This window comes from Penicillium angulare, assembly GCF_028827245.1.
Source record: "Penicillium angulare strain IBT 27051 chromosome Unknown utg000009l_segment0_segment0, whole genome shotgun sequence".
In the NCBI taxonomy this organism is placed as follows: domain Eukaryota; kingdom Fungi; phylum Ascomycota; class Eurotiomycetes; order Eurotiales; family Aspergillaceae; genus Penicillium; species Penicillium angulare.
In genome coordinates, this window is record NW_026623168.1 from 891,301 (window position 1) to 905,783 (window position 14,483).

At 47.0% G+C, this 14,483-nt stretch overlaps 10 protein-coding genes across 10 annotated transcripts; 6 read left to right on the top strand and 4 right to left on the bottom strand.

The window, feature by feature from the left end:
* Positions 1-120: 120 nt before the first annotated feature.
* On the bottom strand, positions 121-687 carry N7478_011880 (cupin domain-containing protein; the record flags this gene model as incomplete). The annotated part of the gene is made up of 1 exon (XM_056928094.1): positions 121-687. One exon carries the CDS (start codon positions 685-687, stop codon positions 121-123), a length of 567 nt encoding a protein of 188 aa, XP_056773821.1.
* A 671-nt stretch (positions 688-1,358) lies between these two features.
* N7478_011881 (DUF427 domain-containing protein) lies at positions 1,359-1,825 on the top strand (the record flags this gene model as incomplete). Its single annotated transcript, XM_056928095.1, has 4 exons — positions 1,359-1,439; positions 1,498-1,603; positions 1,660-1,740; positions 1,794-1,825. The coding sequence occupies 4 exons, from the start codon at positions 1,359-1,361 to the stop codon at positions 1,823-1,825; spliced, it is 300 nt and encodes a 99-aa protein (XP_056773822.1).
* A 69-nt stretch (positions 1,826-1,894) lies between these two features.
* N7478_011882 (cupin domain-containing protein) lies at positions 1,895-2,461 on the bottom strand (the record flags this gene model as incomplete). The annotated part of the gene is made up of 1 exon (XM_056928096.1): positions 1,895-2,461. The coding sequence occupies one exon, from the start codon at positions 2,459-2,461 to the stop codon at positions 1,895-1,897; it is 567 nt and encodes a 188-aa protein (XP_056773823.1).
* Positions 2,462-2,759: 298 nt separating this feature from the next.
* On the bottom strand, positions 2,760-3,746 carry N7478_011883 (Sirtuin family; the record flags this gene model as incomplete). The annotated part of the gene is made up of 1 exon (XM_056928097.1): positions 2,760-3,746. The coding sequence occupies one exon, from the start codon at positions 3,744-3,746 to the stop codon at positions 2,760-2,762; it is 987 nt and encodes a 328-aa protein (XP_056773824.1).
* Positions 3,747-4,043: 297 nt separating this feature from the next.
* N7478_011884 (transcription factor domain-containing protein) lies at positions 4,044-6,241 on the bottom strand (the record flags this gene model as incomplete). Its single annotated transcript, XM_056928098.1, has 3 exons — positions 4,044-4,942; positions 4,976-5,112; positions 5,163-6,241. The coding sequence occupies 3 exons, from the start codon at positions 6,239-6,241 to the stop codon at positions 4,044-4,046; spliced, it is 2,115 nt and encodes a 704-aa protein (XP_056773825.1).
* A 308-nt stretch (positions 6,242-6,549) lies between these two features.
* N7478_011885 (putative MFS monocarboxylate transporter) lies at positions 6,550-8,077 on the top strand (the record flags this gene model as incomplete). Its single annotated transcript, XM_056928099.1, has 5 exons — positions 6,550-6,578; positions 6,652-6,868; positions 6,932-7,714; positions 7,769-7,869; positions 7,924-8,077. The coding sequence occupies 5 exons, from the start codon at positions 6,550-6,552 to the stop codon at positions 8,075-8,077; spliced, it is 1,284 nt and encodes a 427-aa protein (XP_056773826.1).
* A 1,344-nt stretch (positions 8,078-9,421) lies between these two features.
* On the top strand, positions 9,422-11,402 carry N7478_011886 (uncharacterized protein; the record flags this gene model as incomplete). The annotated part of the gene is made up of 4 exons (XM_056928100.1): positions 9,422-9,581; positions 9,666-10,056; positions 10,191-10,386; positions 10,437-11,402. 4 exons carry the CDS (start codon positions 9,422-9,424, stop codon positions 11,400-11,402), a joined length of 1,713 nt encoding a protein of 570 aa, XP_056773827.1.
* An 866-nt stretch (positions 11,403-12,268) lies between these two features.
* Positions 12,269-12,760, top strand: N7478_011887 (quercetin 2,3-dioxygenase; the record flags this gene model as incomplete). The annotated part of the gene is made up of 1 exon (XM_056928101.1): positions 12,269-12,760. The coding sequence occupies one exon, from the start codon at positions 12,269-12,271 to the stop codon at positions 12,758-12,760; it is 492 nt and encodes a 163-aa protein (XP_056773828.1).
* Positions 12,761-12,883: 123 nt separating this feature from the next.
* N7478_011888 (uncharacterized protein) lies at positions 12,884-13,423 on the top strand (the record flags this gene model as incomplete). The annotated part of the gene is made up of 1 exon (XM_056928102.1): positions 12,884-13,423. The coding sequence occupies one exon, from the start codon at positions 12,884-12,886 to the stop codon at positions 13,421-13,423; it is 540 nt and encodes a 179-aa protein (XP_056773829.1).
* A 348-nt stretch (positions 13,424-13,771) lies between these two features.
* Positions 13,772-14,435, top strand: N7478_011889 (GNAT family N-acetyltransferase; the record flags this gene model as incomplete). The annotated part of the gene is made up of 2 exons (XM_056928103.1): positions 13,772-14,168; positions 14,224-14,435. 2 exons carry the CDS (start codon positions 13,772-13,774, stop codon positions 14,433-14,435), a joined length of 609 nt encoding a protein of 202 aa, XP_056773830.1.
* Positions 14,436-14,483: the final 48 nt, after the last annotated feature.

Genomic DNA, 14,483 nt, shown 5'->3' on the forward strand with positions numbered 1-14,483 from the left:
GGGTAGATAAACAAAGATGTAAATTGGCGAAAGCCTATCTGTAAAATCTATGTATGCTCAAAACTAAGATCGAATTCTTGAAACAATTAAACCTGACCATAGAGATACCAATTGAACCATTTAATCCTCCTCCTCTGCAGGGTCATAGACAGGTCCCGCAGGCGTTTTCTCCAATCTCTCTCCATCCTCCGTAACAATTTCCTTGCTAGGAACAACCACCCCAAAGATTCTCGCAAGGTCCTGACCCCGATTAACCCACTCGTGGTTTGTTCCTTGGCAAACAATAATATCATGCGGTTTCAAGATCTTCTCCGCGCCACCATCGGTAGCGAACCCAACAGTTCCACTCAGGATAACGAAGTAGTCCAAGCTCAAGGTTCGATGCATCCATCCTCGCTCGGCGGGATAAAGGTCAAGGACTCGACAAGATGGGCCCTTGGTGTCAGCGAGCGGGACGAGGGTCTTGTGTGGGTCGACGAATGGTCGCATGTTATCAACCGGGAATCCGCGCGACCGGTGGATTTGAATCACGCCGAATCCTGCGTCGCTGGCTGGAGTCTTGAATTCTGGGGCTGTGATTGGGTCGTAAGGTGTCAGAGTCTCATCGGAAGAGAAGAAGGCTTTGCCCTTGGAGTCGTGGGAAGCGATCACCCGGCGGATGGGAGTGTCCATTTTGATAGATGACATTGTGATAAAGTTGAAGTTGGAAGACAATTGGAAGAAAATGAAGATATTCGAAGGTAATTGGAAATGCCAGTGCTTGATGAATTGAATAGATAACAAAGGTCTTGGGTGTGGTATCTTATATAGTATTCACAAACCAGATCGCTTTCTACTAGTAGGACGATCTTCGCAGTTTATAATCAGCAAAATTTATAATCTCGCGGGCTTAAAAGTCCAAATCTGGTTTTTTTCCGAGTTTAAATAAACTAAATACACAAGGCTACTTCTCAAATAGAGAGAGATGTGTGTATTTTGCATCCTTGTGGGTCTTGACTGTCAGCAGCTTAGAAATTTAAGCTGGCGGCTTGTCGGCCGCCGCCCCGACAGTGACAAATGGAGCTGAAAAATCTAGAAATAGCCCTAAGAAGAAAGAATGAGCCTCAAATGGTCATATTGTATAATTAGAATTGGGGTTGAACAACATATGTACTAGTGAGTGATCACAGAAGGTTTACATTTAACTGACTCTCAACGAACTTCAATTTACAAATCTGTAAAGTTATTATGTACAGTAATATAACACATGCAGCCTCTCGCTGAGACTTTCCCCGCACTTTAACTCCGAGAGCACAACATCTCTAGATGTCTCTTCACGTCACCTCTCGTCATCATCCCAAATCGAATCCATAATCAAAATGCCGACCGCAACAGCACAAATCGATGGACTGGTTTTAGCTCAGGCTGAATCATGGGAGACGGTGGAAGGAAATGTATATGTACGCGTGACTGAGCTGGGTTCATAAATTGGAAATCCAAGCTGACATTGATGGCAAGTTCCCACCATCGGCCATCAAGGACCAGAAAGCCTTTCTCAAGACTGACACGAAAACTTTCTGTCCCTGGAAAGGCGAAGCTGAGTATTACTCTATCCAGCATGGAGGTAGGTAGACAAACAGGAACATACTGCCAGACAAGAGAGACTAAATTTCCACTCAGATCAAACAATCCAGGACGCGGCATGGTATTATGCTGAACCTTATGAGAAGGCGATGAACATTCAGGGCCATATTGCCTTTTGTAATAAAGCCCCCAGGGTAACATTTCCGAGTTCACTAACTGATAGTTTACAGACAAATCAAAGGTCTCAGTGACTGTTGAATAAGCAAGACCGACTGCGAAGTGCTATCCACGGCTTATTTTGATTCTTTCAATCAATCAATATCTTAAACATTCACTCATTTCCCTCATCATCATAGTCCTGATCATAAACCTCCTCCCCAAGTTCCCTCCCTTTATAACTCAATTTCTGCATCGGCAAAAACACAAATAACATCCGACACCACTCCTTATCACTGCGATTTATAAAGGAATGCGCCGTCCCACGCTGTATACAAACATCCCCCGGATTCAAACGCCGACTCGATCCCGAATCAAGCAATAAATCCACCTCCCCATTCAATATAATCCCGTAATCCAAACTAATAGTCCGATGCATCGGCGTCTTCTTCCCGGGCTTCAAATCAATCATTCGAAATACCGTACCTGTTCCCGTTGTCAGTCCCGGTGGTTGATGTAGGAATTCATCGTATTGCGCGATGTCGGCTTCATCTTCTAATGAGGCGGGAAGAGTATCCGTCGCGTAGAGGAGGGCAATTTCGCCGTCTGAGCCTGCTGGCCTTGACGGCATATAGTCTGGGACTTGGGCATGAGATAGAAACACTGCTTCGCCTTCTGTGCTGTGGGTGGTGATGTATCGGTGAATTTCTGGGAGGTCGCTGTCCTTGTGCTCGTGCTGCATTTTCAGGCAATAGGGGTAGCATTGAGGTTTGAGGGGATTGAACGTATAGAACTTTTGTTGAGATGCATCAATTCGAATCTTTTATTATAAGGACTCGGAGAAAGCAGGGGTGCATCATCATGGCATCATTGAATAGCTAAGATTTAGTACCGACCGTCTTTGGCTCGGTTTATTGCCACATTACCATAATTTAGGGACTCCCTGAAGGGAACATGTCATGTTTTAGGTGGTAAATCGTCAAATTACCGGTCGCATTTTAGACAAATTGCTCCTCGTTACATTAAATTAGATATCTAGGCTATTTACCCCCCATGATGCGTGCAAATTTATCACCAAGGTGATTCTCCAGCATGCGTTTATGCCCTGCGGAAATTTGAAGCTTCTCATCCATCTCTTTCACAAGCTTGTCAATACACTCGTCTAGAGTAGGCCTTTTGTCGAAGTTCAACGCGTCCTTCTTAGTCTTCACTATATCCTTCCAAAGATCGTCCAGTTCATCCTGCCACCCCAACAAATCTGCAAGCTGGCGCACACCATCATCGCAAGAGCCAAGAATACAAAGATCATCATCCCTATTCCCGAAATCCCCACTCTGTTCCATATTGATCAGGACCCGAGGAATGCCTTCTTTGGTTAAGCGCGGTAATTGCGAACAGGGCGCAACTTTTAAACTCGTGCCCATCACAAGCATTAGATCGGCCTCCGAAACAAGACTCTGCTTCTCATCAAATTCAGCAGGAAGCGACTGTCCGAAGAATACCACATCCGGCTTGATTGCTCCATCACACTCCGATCGCAAACAATAGGGCACCTGCCCAGTCTGAATAGATTGTTTCATAAGGTCGTCAGGGTACTCGGCTTTGCATTTCCAGCAATGTTGACTTTTCCAGTTGCCGTGAGCCCAGAGAGCCTTATCAGCAGGGACGCCGGCATCTTCTTCAAGGCCGTCGATGTTCTGCGTGAACAGGAAATGAAGCAAGTTCTTTTTGGCTAGTAGAGCGAGGAAAGCGTGGGAGATAGTTGGTTTGAGATTTCCAGGGTGACGAGCTCTTGCGATCGCGTAGAATGGTTCGGGTGTATGGGAGAAGTAGCTGATATGGAATATTGCTTCAGGGTATGGCAGTTTGAGTGGTGCGAGTTTATCATAGAGGCCCGTGTTGGGGGTTCTGAAGTCTGGAACACCTGCGGAGGTACTGATCCCAGCGCCGGTTAAAACGACGATGCGGGTGATATGACCATTTTTGATGCGATCGGCGATGGTTTGAATGTTGTTTTTGGAGTCCATGTTAAGCGAATTGCACAACTTGACCAGTCGGTGTTTTGTGAATAGCAGTGTGCGAGTAGGTAAAAATACCCTGTTGTGGAAGGACGTGAGACTTTATGGGTGCGAGCGAAAAGTGAAACATGCACAAGTACGCCTGTTTGTTTACATCCATTGCTATCGAGCCGCATCGCCGATCGTCATGATTTGCTGACAGGGTGGAGCGGGGATTCGTGGCAACCTCGTATCCTGCAAATGGGGGCTATTCTGACCTGCATGGGACCAAGTTGATTGATGAATACCATGCCTGGGCTTTCAGGCTCAATATGGCATCGTGCTATGCGTCAATTCGCTCAACAATTCCATCCACCCGATGCTATCAAGCTCGACATTACCAGTATCATCAAGCATTTCGCTGAACATATCCTCCAGTGGAACTTCGCCAGAGTCGGTGTTCTGCAAGTTTAAAGCATCCTGGCCAGATGATACGTGATATTCCGCTGGCTGCATAAACTGAGCATTGCTATTCAGCTCTACGTTGGAGCTTGCCGGAGTTAATTGTTGGAGATCAACATGAAAAGTCGGTTCTGGTTGGGACCCAGAAAGATGAGACATTGGTCTTTTCTGTTGTATCCAGTGTTTCCGCAATGTACCCATCATGGCATTTATTCCCTCTCTGGCGATTGAGGAAACCTGCTGCGCGCGACTGAGCATGCGGCAAGCTCCAAGAACCTCTTCCTTCTGCTTCTCTGCAAGGATGTCATCCCAGTTGAAACAAATATTAATGAGCAATGTAACAGCCGACATGAACACATGATGCATGACTGCCCAGAATGAACTATTAATTTGTAGAATAGGCTCTTCCTCGTCCATAATACGCTTCAGCTCCAAAACCTTTCGTGCGGATTGTAGTGAGACAACATGCGAGTAAGAGTATCGAGGGTCTTTTGCGCCTCGGATAAAATGCCAGCGATGGAGTCGGCAAAGACGCGCCTGGTATCCTTGTTGTATGAATGCACTTTGCCAGGCAATTTGCGGTCGGTCGCGGTAGAGATCGGCATATTTTCGACGAGAAGATTGATCGAAGCGAAAGAAGTCTGGTAGCTCTGCGTGCTTCTCATTGAGCATACGGTCTAATTCGAGGACTCTGTCGTAAGAAACCTCGTAACCTTGTAGGTATTCCGGCGCGGTCCGGTCGACAATCTCCCGGCATATCTCGGCTAGTTGGAGGCGAGCGAGTGTATAGGACATACTTGTTGGCGTGGAAAGAGGCTTTTCGTTTCCGGTTTCGATTTCATCATCTTCGACATTCAAAGGTAGTCGTATATTCATTTGTTGTGGACGAATGGAGTAGGTGAATTCTTGCGGTCCGCTTAAAAATGCAAGAAGCCTGGAAAGGGTTATTAGAGTCAGATTATCTGGTGGGGAAAAGTGTCTTACCAGTCGTAGCTTGCCAGATCCCACCAAAGGCGTCTTTTGAGTTCCAGCTCTGTTTCATCACAACCATTTATTCTCCGCTCCTCTTCGCATCTTGGGCAGTCTATAATATGAAGTTTGAGACTCTTTCCTTGGCTTATCATGGTTCCCGGAACGAAGTAAGCGCAGACGGACGCGTCTAGAGTAAGACCGGGTATGTGATGCCCAACTATGAGCGTAGCTTGCAAGCCAGCGACGGTTGGACAGGTCATGTAGTTCCCTTGCATCAGAGCTGCTCCTGCAAGGAAAGCTGCTTCTCTACTAGCTGCTTCCGCAACCTCCGTTGTTGTGGTCGATAGGAGCCGGAAGAACAAAGTAGCAGACGTAATACCGAATAATAGTGCCAGAATTCCTAAGTCGCAAAATTCGCCATCCATAATATTCGCATAAACCTTGTAAATATCCTGCCTGGTTCGTGATGGTATGACGAGATGATATTGGTAATCGAGATGGGTACAATAGTAATCGAATACATCTAGCATTTCGGACCTTGAAGGTAAATATGATATCAAGGGTATATTGGTAGGGTTCTGGGATGAAGCAGAGCATCCGTGTATGAGTGTTGACAGGCTTCCCGGTGTAGATCCCCGACGAGAGATAGGCGTACTAACATGCGACTGGGATAATTGACTTCTTACGGCAGCCGAAACAGTACTTGGAACTCGATGAGACATCATAATATTTTCTAGGCGCACAGCTGTCGCGAGCGGATCATCACCGATTCTGTGATAACCCTCGGGCGTCTGGTATGTCATGATACGCTGTTGGCGGCGGGGAGATGCACTATCAGCCGCCGACGGGGAACGCTGGGTAGTCTGGATGGCATTCTCTGTCGCTGTACCGCCTCCGAAGGGACCATAATCACCGTAGCTGCAGGTTATTTTGCGAGCTGAACAGCTACTGCATGGATGGGTACGGTCGCATTTGAGCTTCTTCTTTCGACACGACTCGCAGGACACTGGGATTTGTCTCGGAGCCCTCTTCGAAGGGGTATCCGATATTAATGACGATTTCCGCTTCATAGCTGACGAAACAGACGACATTTTTTCTTGCTTGATATTGTTGTGGTGTAGAGAGAGCAGACGAAAACAATATGAAGGTTGAAAGGGGCCGGAGACTCCGCTACATCGTATAGGGCGCTCCGCGGAGGGTCCGGGCCGAAGCCGGGCTTGGCGTGACGCTTCAACATCCATGGACATCAACACACCGGAAGCTCCGATATTCATCATTCTGCTTCCGGTTTTGAGTGGGATCCTTTCTTATAAGTTCCCGCATATTCCGGAGATATGAAATTCAAATTAAGTCACTTTGCTACGCTCAATGGGTATCTGAGTACCATCCCTCCAACATCATGGCTGCGACTACACCCAACGAGAACAAGTATGTTGAGTTTCTTGGACCTTGGAGAGTATATGTGCTCGGCCCTTCAAGTTTCTAACAATTAGTTATGCAGCGCCCGGTCGTGGCTCGTGGTTTTCGGAGCATTCGCTGCCTTATTCTGCTCCGTCGGGTTCCTGAATTCTTTCGGTATCTTCGAAGATTACTATGCGACCTCCCGGTTGGCCGATAAATCCCAATCAACCATTGGGTGGATCGGCGCCATCTGTATCTTCTTTCTTTTCTCGATCTCAACAGTTGCGGGCGCCCTACTTGACTTTTTCGGACCGGAGGTAAGTTTGTGCCAAATAGTAATCTCGCATTTAACAATAAAAAACTGACCTCTGAAAATGCAGGTGTTGATTTGCTCTGGGTCAGTTGTTTATGTCTTTGGCATAATGATGATATCCCTGTGCAAGGAATACTACCAATTCCTTCTTGCACAAGGATTTCTTCTTGGAACTGCCATGTCACTCCTTACCTGGCCGCCAGTCGCTCTGGTGGGAAAATACATCAAACAGAGGCGGGCTGCCGCTATGGGAATTGTAATTGCTGGCTCATCTCTAGGAGGTGTCATCTGGCCTATCGCCATTGACCACCTTTTGAAAAAGCCAAGTATCGGATTTCCCTGGACAATGCGTATTGTCGGATTCATTATGATCCCACTTCTTCTTTTCTCATGCACTGTCTGCAGATCACCTCCCGCTCCCGCCCCTACTCAAGATGCTTCGTCTGAAAACAATGTGACTGGCAGCGAAAGCATTCAGGACAGTGTTGATGAAAAGCCCGTGAATCGAAAGGCGGAAATTATAGCATTTTACAAGCAGCCTGCGCTGCAGCTCTTGTGTCTTGCCATGTTCTTCACATACTTTGGAATGTTTTCGCCTTTCTTCTACACAACATCCTATGCAGTTGAAAAGGGATACTCAAGTTCCTTTGCCTTTTACACTGTCTCTATCGTAAATGGAGCTTCGTTTCTGGGTCGTATCATTCCGGGGTTTGTCGCTGATAGATTTGGCAAATTCAATTGCGCTATCATTGCAAGCTTGTCAGCTGGGATCATTGCATTGTGTTGGACGAAGGCTGATTCAGTTGCCGGGTTGGGCATATGGTGCGCCGCATATGGCTTTGCATCGGGTGTGAGTATACATTAGCTCCATTTAATCATGATAACAAGCTAATCGTTTGACTAGGGCATTTTGTCTCTACAACAAGCTTGTGCAGCTCAAGTATCTACTTCGTCTTCCACTCTCGGGTTGGCTATTGGGAGCGTTGCTGGCTCGACCGCTCTTTCGTAAGTTAACCTTCGGCATTTTTATCCTGTGACCCACTAACATAAAGATTTCAGCGCCATGGCAAATGTCCCTATTTCAGGAGCTTTGGCAGACAAGTATGGCTATCTATCACTATCTCTGTTCTCTGGGATTTCATTGCTCCTCGGCGGCGTGTTGCTTATCATGGCTCGCCTGGTACAAAGTCGAGACCTCTTTGCGACAGTTTAGATAAAATATGTGACGCGGGGAAAGCTCTTAATTTAGTATCATCAGATATGGGCACGGATTCCCAAAGATAGACAACTCGTGTTGTTTCAATATTGTATTTAATTCCTTCGAGTTCGAGTTGTATATAGACGTGATGTGTGGGCGCGAAAATTTAAAGTTGAACCTACAGTAAAAGAAAAGGAGGTCTTCACTGTGTAGGGACTGTAGATCATACGCCACGCTTATCCTATTGGAATTGATCCTATTCCAACCAAGGTCACGATTGACTCTTTTAGTGGGGTCATTCTATGGAGTTTTTTCTAGGGGTCTCCTTTAGTGGGGGTCTCTTGTCAGTGTTTCAAGGTGGCGAGCAATGCCCCTTCTGATGTACGGAGTACGGGGAGAGGAAGTATTCCCTACTATACATGTCCATGCCAGCATTTCTTCGAGATAAAACAGCGCTATATTTCAACTTTCAGCTATCTGTTAGTGATAATGACAGGGTTTTCACCCGTAGACAGGTTTGTCCCGGTGGTATTCCACGGTCGCATGGAGAATGGCTTTGGTCGGCATCCACAGGCAAGATTAGATCACAGAACGCCATTGCGCGCCGATCACTTTGGTAAAGAAAAAAAAAACTTCAAATCTCGTTGTTTTGTCCTGTTGTTAGGGTCAGAAGATAGGGAATTTGAGGGAAAGGTTCATCTCCGTCCTAAGCGAATACGACCCGGTCGGACTAAACAATTCGGGACATGTCAACGGTGCATGCGTGGAGTTGAGGCATTAATCCCGCCAATTTTCATCCCCTGTTTGAAATGAACCCTGATCAGCGGAATCCTCATCCTAACAGCGGAGTAACAGAAAAAAGTTTGCCTATTGGTCGTCACCAGACACGCCCAGCTCCCGAGCGTCTCCATCATGCGTATCTGGGGGGGGGTTATTCAAGGTTGAGTGAATAGAATTGCCCAGTAAGGACCTATACGAAGCTTCGAAGCCACTCCGCCCTAATGCGCCCTATCATGCTGTCATGGCACATGGATTGAATTCGATTGATAGGGGGTCGCCCGAGTGCCAATCGCTGTCAAGGCCGCCATGGCCCCAATAGACATGCAAGCCTGGGCAATTATTAGCAACAAAAACCCTGTTGAAACGTCCCAAATACGTAAACCTGATTGGCCTTCGAATCAATTCCCGCAGCCCCCTAAACCTTGGCGCTGATGCTAAGCCGACAATCAAAGCGGAGAATCACGATATTTAATTTTCTTGGATCCCGATCGTATTGGGGCTTTTTACCCCTTTTCAACTTGTTCTTCCCTTCGTTCTGCTACGGAACTGAGAAACCTATTCACCAGATATACCTCAAATATGGTCAGAGATGGCCATCTGGAAGCAGATGAGCAAATTGACACAACCAGACCTTTCCACGACAGTTCAGTATGTGGAGACGAGTCCCATCTGATTGACGATTGTGGTTCGAGCATCCATTCTGGAAATAGGTCCCGTGCCCAACAATGGGGAATCAATCGTACGTACATCTTTTTTTGGTCTTAACGCACAACGTCCGGGCTTCATGCCATCGACTCTAACATGATATTTTTAAACAATAAAGAAAATGGCTCTATTGCAAATGCATCAGACAATATTTCCCGCCATGTCAAGGAGTTTTTCCATTCCAGTCGACCCCGAAGTTCGACGACAACTTCCATGCCCAGAGCAGTTCAGTGTGATGCTTGCGACAAACCCCGTGCAGCCTTTAAGAGAAAGTGTAAAGATCTGATCACTTCGAAGAACCTCATCTCGATACCTTTCGCTCTTGTAGCAATTTTTGTTTCCTTAACCGACATTTCCCCGCTGGTGATCTTTATCTGGAATCTCATCGCCATCGTACCCCTCTCGATCACCTTGACCCTTGCGACCGAACAATTATCCCAGGAATTAGGAGAAACTGCCGGCGCGCTCTTAAACATAACAGTCGGTAATCTTGCCGAGTTGATTATCTTGTGGGTTTTATCGATTGCTTGCGTGGAGTTGCAGCGCCCTTGTGGAATTACTAACGCTAACTTGATTATAGTGTGTAAGGCCTGTATCAAATCGACAGTAAAAAGCTTATTTATACTAACATTCCTTAATATAGCACGGCTCTTATGAAAGACAACATCAGAGTTGTACAGGCATCTCTTCTTGGGTCTATCCTTGTAAACCTGCTTCTGGTTTTGGGCTCTGCCATCATCGCTGGTGGATTGAAATCAGCCGATCTCACATATAACAGCGACCTAACTCATGCATTTATCGGATTGCTGAATCTGACAGTATCATGTCTTATGATCCCCGTTAGTATTCGCCCTCCACTTATACTCGCTTCCATTCTAACTCCTTCAAGACGGCATTTTACGGCAGCGTGCAAAGTGTCAAATCCGCAGATAATATGTCCCTCAACTTCAGCAGAGGAGTTTCCGTCATTCTCCTCTGCATTTACTTCCTATACCTGTTCTTCCAGTTCCGATCACACGCCCACCTTTTCCGCTCTTCAAACGTCCCCCTACAAGTCAACAAACTGGCATCCCACCGACCGAGCCGAAGATCCTCATACGACCAGATGTTCATAGATATCGAATCCCAATCTGATACGGAATCCGAGTCGGGGTCTTTGATCGGCAAGCCTACCGAGCGACCGGAGATGCAACAAATTCAATCCCCGGGTCCTTCATCTCCAATGAACGACATGCGACCTGATTCAGCGGTCCCACTGGGAGATATTGATACCACTCCCCGAACGCATACACGCCATCGCTCTTGGCACTCAGCCCGCGCTGAAACGACAGACGAAGCTGACACACACCATTGTAAATACATGTCGCTCGCAAACCGTATCACTGCCATCGTTCTGCTGGTTGCTTCAACCGCCCTCATCGCAATTTGCGCCGAATTCTTCGCCTCCAGTTTCGAAATATTGAACGAGAAGGGCATCCTCGGAGAATCATTCGTTGGACTGATCGTTATCCCGGTCGCTGGAAACGTCGCCGAGAATGTCACTGCCGTTATTGTGGCGAGCAAGAATCAGCTCGATCTTGCGATCAGTGTTGCTCTTGGCTCTGCTATTCAGATCGGTCTTTTGGTAGCTCCTGTGATTGTCCTTGCTGCATGGGCTTTGGATAAACCGATGACATTGCATTTTGATCGCTTCGGCATGGTCACACTGGTTGGTTCTGCGCTCCTCGTCAGTTTTCTTGTCCTCAAGGGGAAAACAAACTACTTGGAGGGAGCTATCCTGTGTGCCTGCTTTGCTGCTATATCGTATGTTCTCACAACCCCCATTGGCATTCACCTTCTATTACTAACTGTCTGAAAAGGGTCGGCGCCTTCTTACTTCCAATCAACTAACCATTATCTGCATTTTCCTTATGATATACATATCAGCATAGTCAGGCTGGAAAGGACCTCGGCTCAGGTCTTCTGACGATATTCACTCTTTGCATTGTACATATTGATACTTCCCGGACTTCATCATCCTTTTACACAATCTTTGGGAATATGTGAACCCCATTTCTTAATATATATACATAACAACAAATACATACACAATTTAGTGAAATGACTCCCACGGCTTCAATTAATTCTCCGTCAGGCCGGCAACATTTTTCGTCGGCCCGGTAAGTGGATACTTCCAGTTGCCGAGATTCTTCATCATTCAGGGGTATTCAGCCACAAAGAATTATTCTGGAAATGTAACCTCCCCCACTTTGAATTTCATATGATGTCTGGAAGCTCCGTTATCTGATACTGATCTTGAAGTTTAATTATGTAGGTTTCACCATTATAAGCGGGCGACTCACCCCTTCGAACCCGTCCACACCAGGCTACGGCTACGGAACAGATATCGGCAAATTCAATGTCGATCCTCATTGTGGATAGCACTTTCGTCCCACACGCAGCACCTTGGAACGGGTTTCCTCTGCTTGAAAGACTTGCACAAAATGACGATCCGGGATTCCCGAGGGCACCCATAGCATGTTCTCTAGATATGAGTTCTTGGAAGCGTTGAATATTATGGAGAATATTCAGATTTTCGATCTGCACTCCCCATCGGATCCATTATTCCACTGCCTTAGAGTACGTGGCTCGGAAAAGCCGCAAGAGTTCCTTTCAAGATGTATTTAGGCTACTAGATCGCCCTTCTTAGCATAAGACATGAAGCAAATCTATTTGTCCGCCATGCTATCATCCGCCTTTTTCCTGCTCCTCTCCCTGGGCACCGGCCTTGTCCAGTCAAGCCCCACTCTAGACGACCTATACCTTGAGAATGCGCCTTCCTCACCACGCCCCTACGTCATTCCTCATTATGCGAACTCCCACGCCGTCACAATTGGCAGCCAGTTGTACCGCTTCACCGTAACCGGGCCTTCATCCGATTATGCATTCACTCTCATGAGCACCAATGCGCCCTCCAGCGGCTCCTTGGGTGTGCTCCCTCATATCCATCGCGAGCATTACGAGAACTTTTTCACCTTTAAGGGTCGCTTCCAGCTCTGGGCTGAGAAGGACAATAAAGAACAACAAGCTCGCCTGCTCACACAAGGCGATTATGGTTCTGTCGTCCGAAACACGACTCACACATTCCAAATTCTCGACCCCGACACCGAAATGGTTGGTGTGATTGTTCCCGGAGGCTTCGAGTATGCTGTACCTATCCTTACCTTTAAATGAAGCCAGACTAACAAAAGCAGGGACCTCTTTTACTTCCTCGGCACGAACTACACATCCGGCACGGATACCCCATACGTCCCCAAGGCGATAAACTCCTCTACCAGCGTCCCAGACTCAAGCACCATGGCCAAGCTACGCACTTACGATGTATACGCCCAAACCGACTTCGAGCCTCGCCGCGATATAGTCAATGGTACTGCCCCTAGCACAGAACCATGGCACACCGAATCAAACGACCTCGGTGAAGTTGGAGAGCCATACTTCATCGCCAACGGATACGGTCCGAAATATCTGAGCTCCAAGTATGGATACCAGGTTATCCAGCCTCTTGTTACTCCCAAGCAGGCGCAAGATACAAACTACACCATGTCTACTATCTCGCTTAGTCGGCAGACAAGAAACAGCCCACCTTCATACACTTTGAAGGGAGCTGCTGCTTTCGAGGTCTTGGAAGGTGTTCTGTCAATCCAGATTGGAGATTACCCTGTTGCTACCTTGTTTACGGGCGATGTCGCTTTCATTCCTGCTGAGACCGCCTTTACTTATTATAGCGCAGTCGCTTTCACTAAGGCATTGTATGTCAGCAGTGGTACTGACGGTGTTGATCAGCAGCTTATTGCGGGTGGCAAGAGCTGGGATTTTGTTACTTTCCCTAAGTATTAGATGGAGAGTATGCAGTCCATGTATATATCAAGTTTATATGCGAGACACATGAGACCTTTTGTCTTTTCCGTATACTATTTTTCCTAGCTCTCCAAGCGAGCTAGGCGGGGCAGGCGGGGTCAATATGCACGACCAATAGACAAACCCCAACACCGTCCGGCGTAAGCTGGGTAGAAAGCAAATGCGACGCTGCAAGGGAAATTACTTTGTCATGTGAGATAAGCATTGAATTGCGCAGCAAAACAATAAAAAACGCAACTTAACCTTTGAAATAGACGGACCCTTGCTCCACAACTTGTACCCTTGACCCCCCCCCCCCCCCCCCCTGTCTCTCAATTCGATTTCACGATGGCCAGCTCCAGCCCGTTGAAGGTAGAACCGATCACGATCGACGATATCCCAGCCCTCATAGAGATCTGGTTTGCCGCCTTTACCAATCCGCTCATGCAGGAGATATTCCCCGATACGCCAGGCCTGCGTGAATGGCTCACAAAAATTTTCCTGCACGATCTAAGTAACCGGCCCTTCCAACATACATTGAAGGTTATGGATCTCGATTCCAAAGATCTTCAGGGCCGACCGCGGATGATGGCGTGGGGCAAGTGGGATTTATCAATGCCTGAGGAACGAGGCTTGCGATTTTCTCTGCCTTGGGCTGACGACATGCCTGCGGAAAAATGCAATGGCTTTTTCAATACTTTGGAAGAGAATAGAAAGCAGGTTATGGGGGATGAGAAACATTTCTGTATGATGATATCTTTTTTTATGATTTTTATATGCGCTAATCTTGTGTTTTTCAGACTTGGATACGTTGTGCACTCATCCTGATTACTGGCGACGAGGTGCTGGCTCAATGCTTGTACAATGGGGATGCGATCTAGCAGATGAACAGGGCGTTTCAGCTTATGTGGATGCTAGTAAAAAGGGCGCACCTCTATATCAAAAGTTCGGATTTGTTGATAATGGCGATCCTAACGAGGAAGTTGCTTCCATGGCTCGCCGCAAGTCTTGAAGGGCACATGGTTCTAGGATGTGCTATAAGCGGGTGTTGGGCATCATA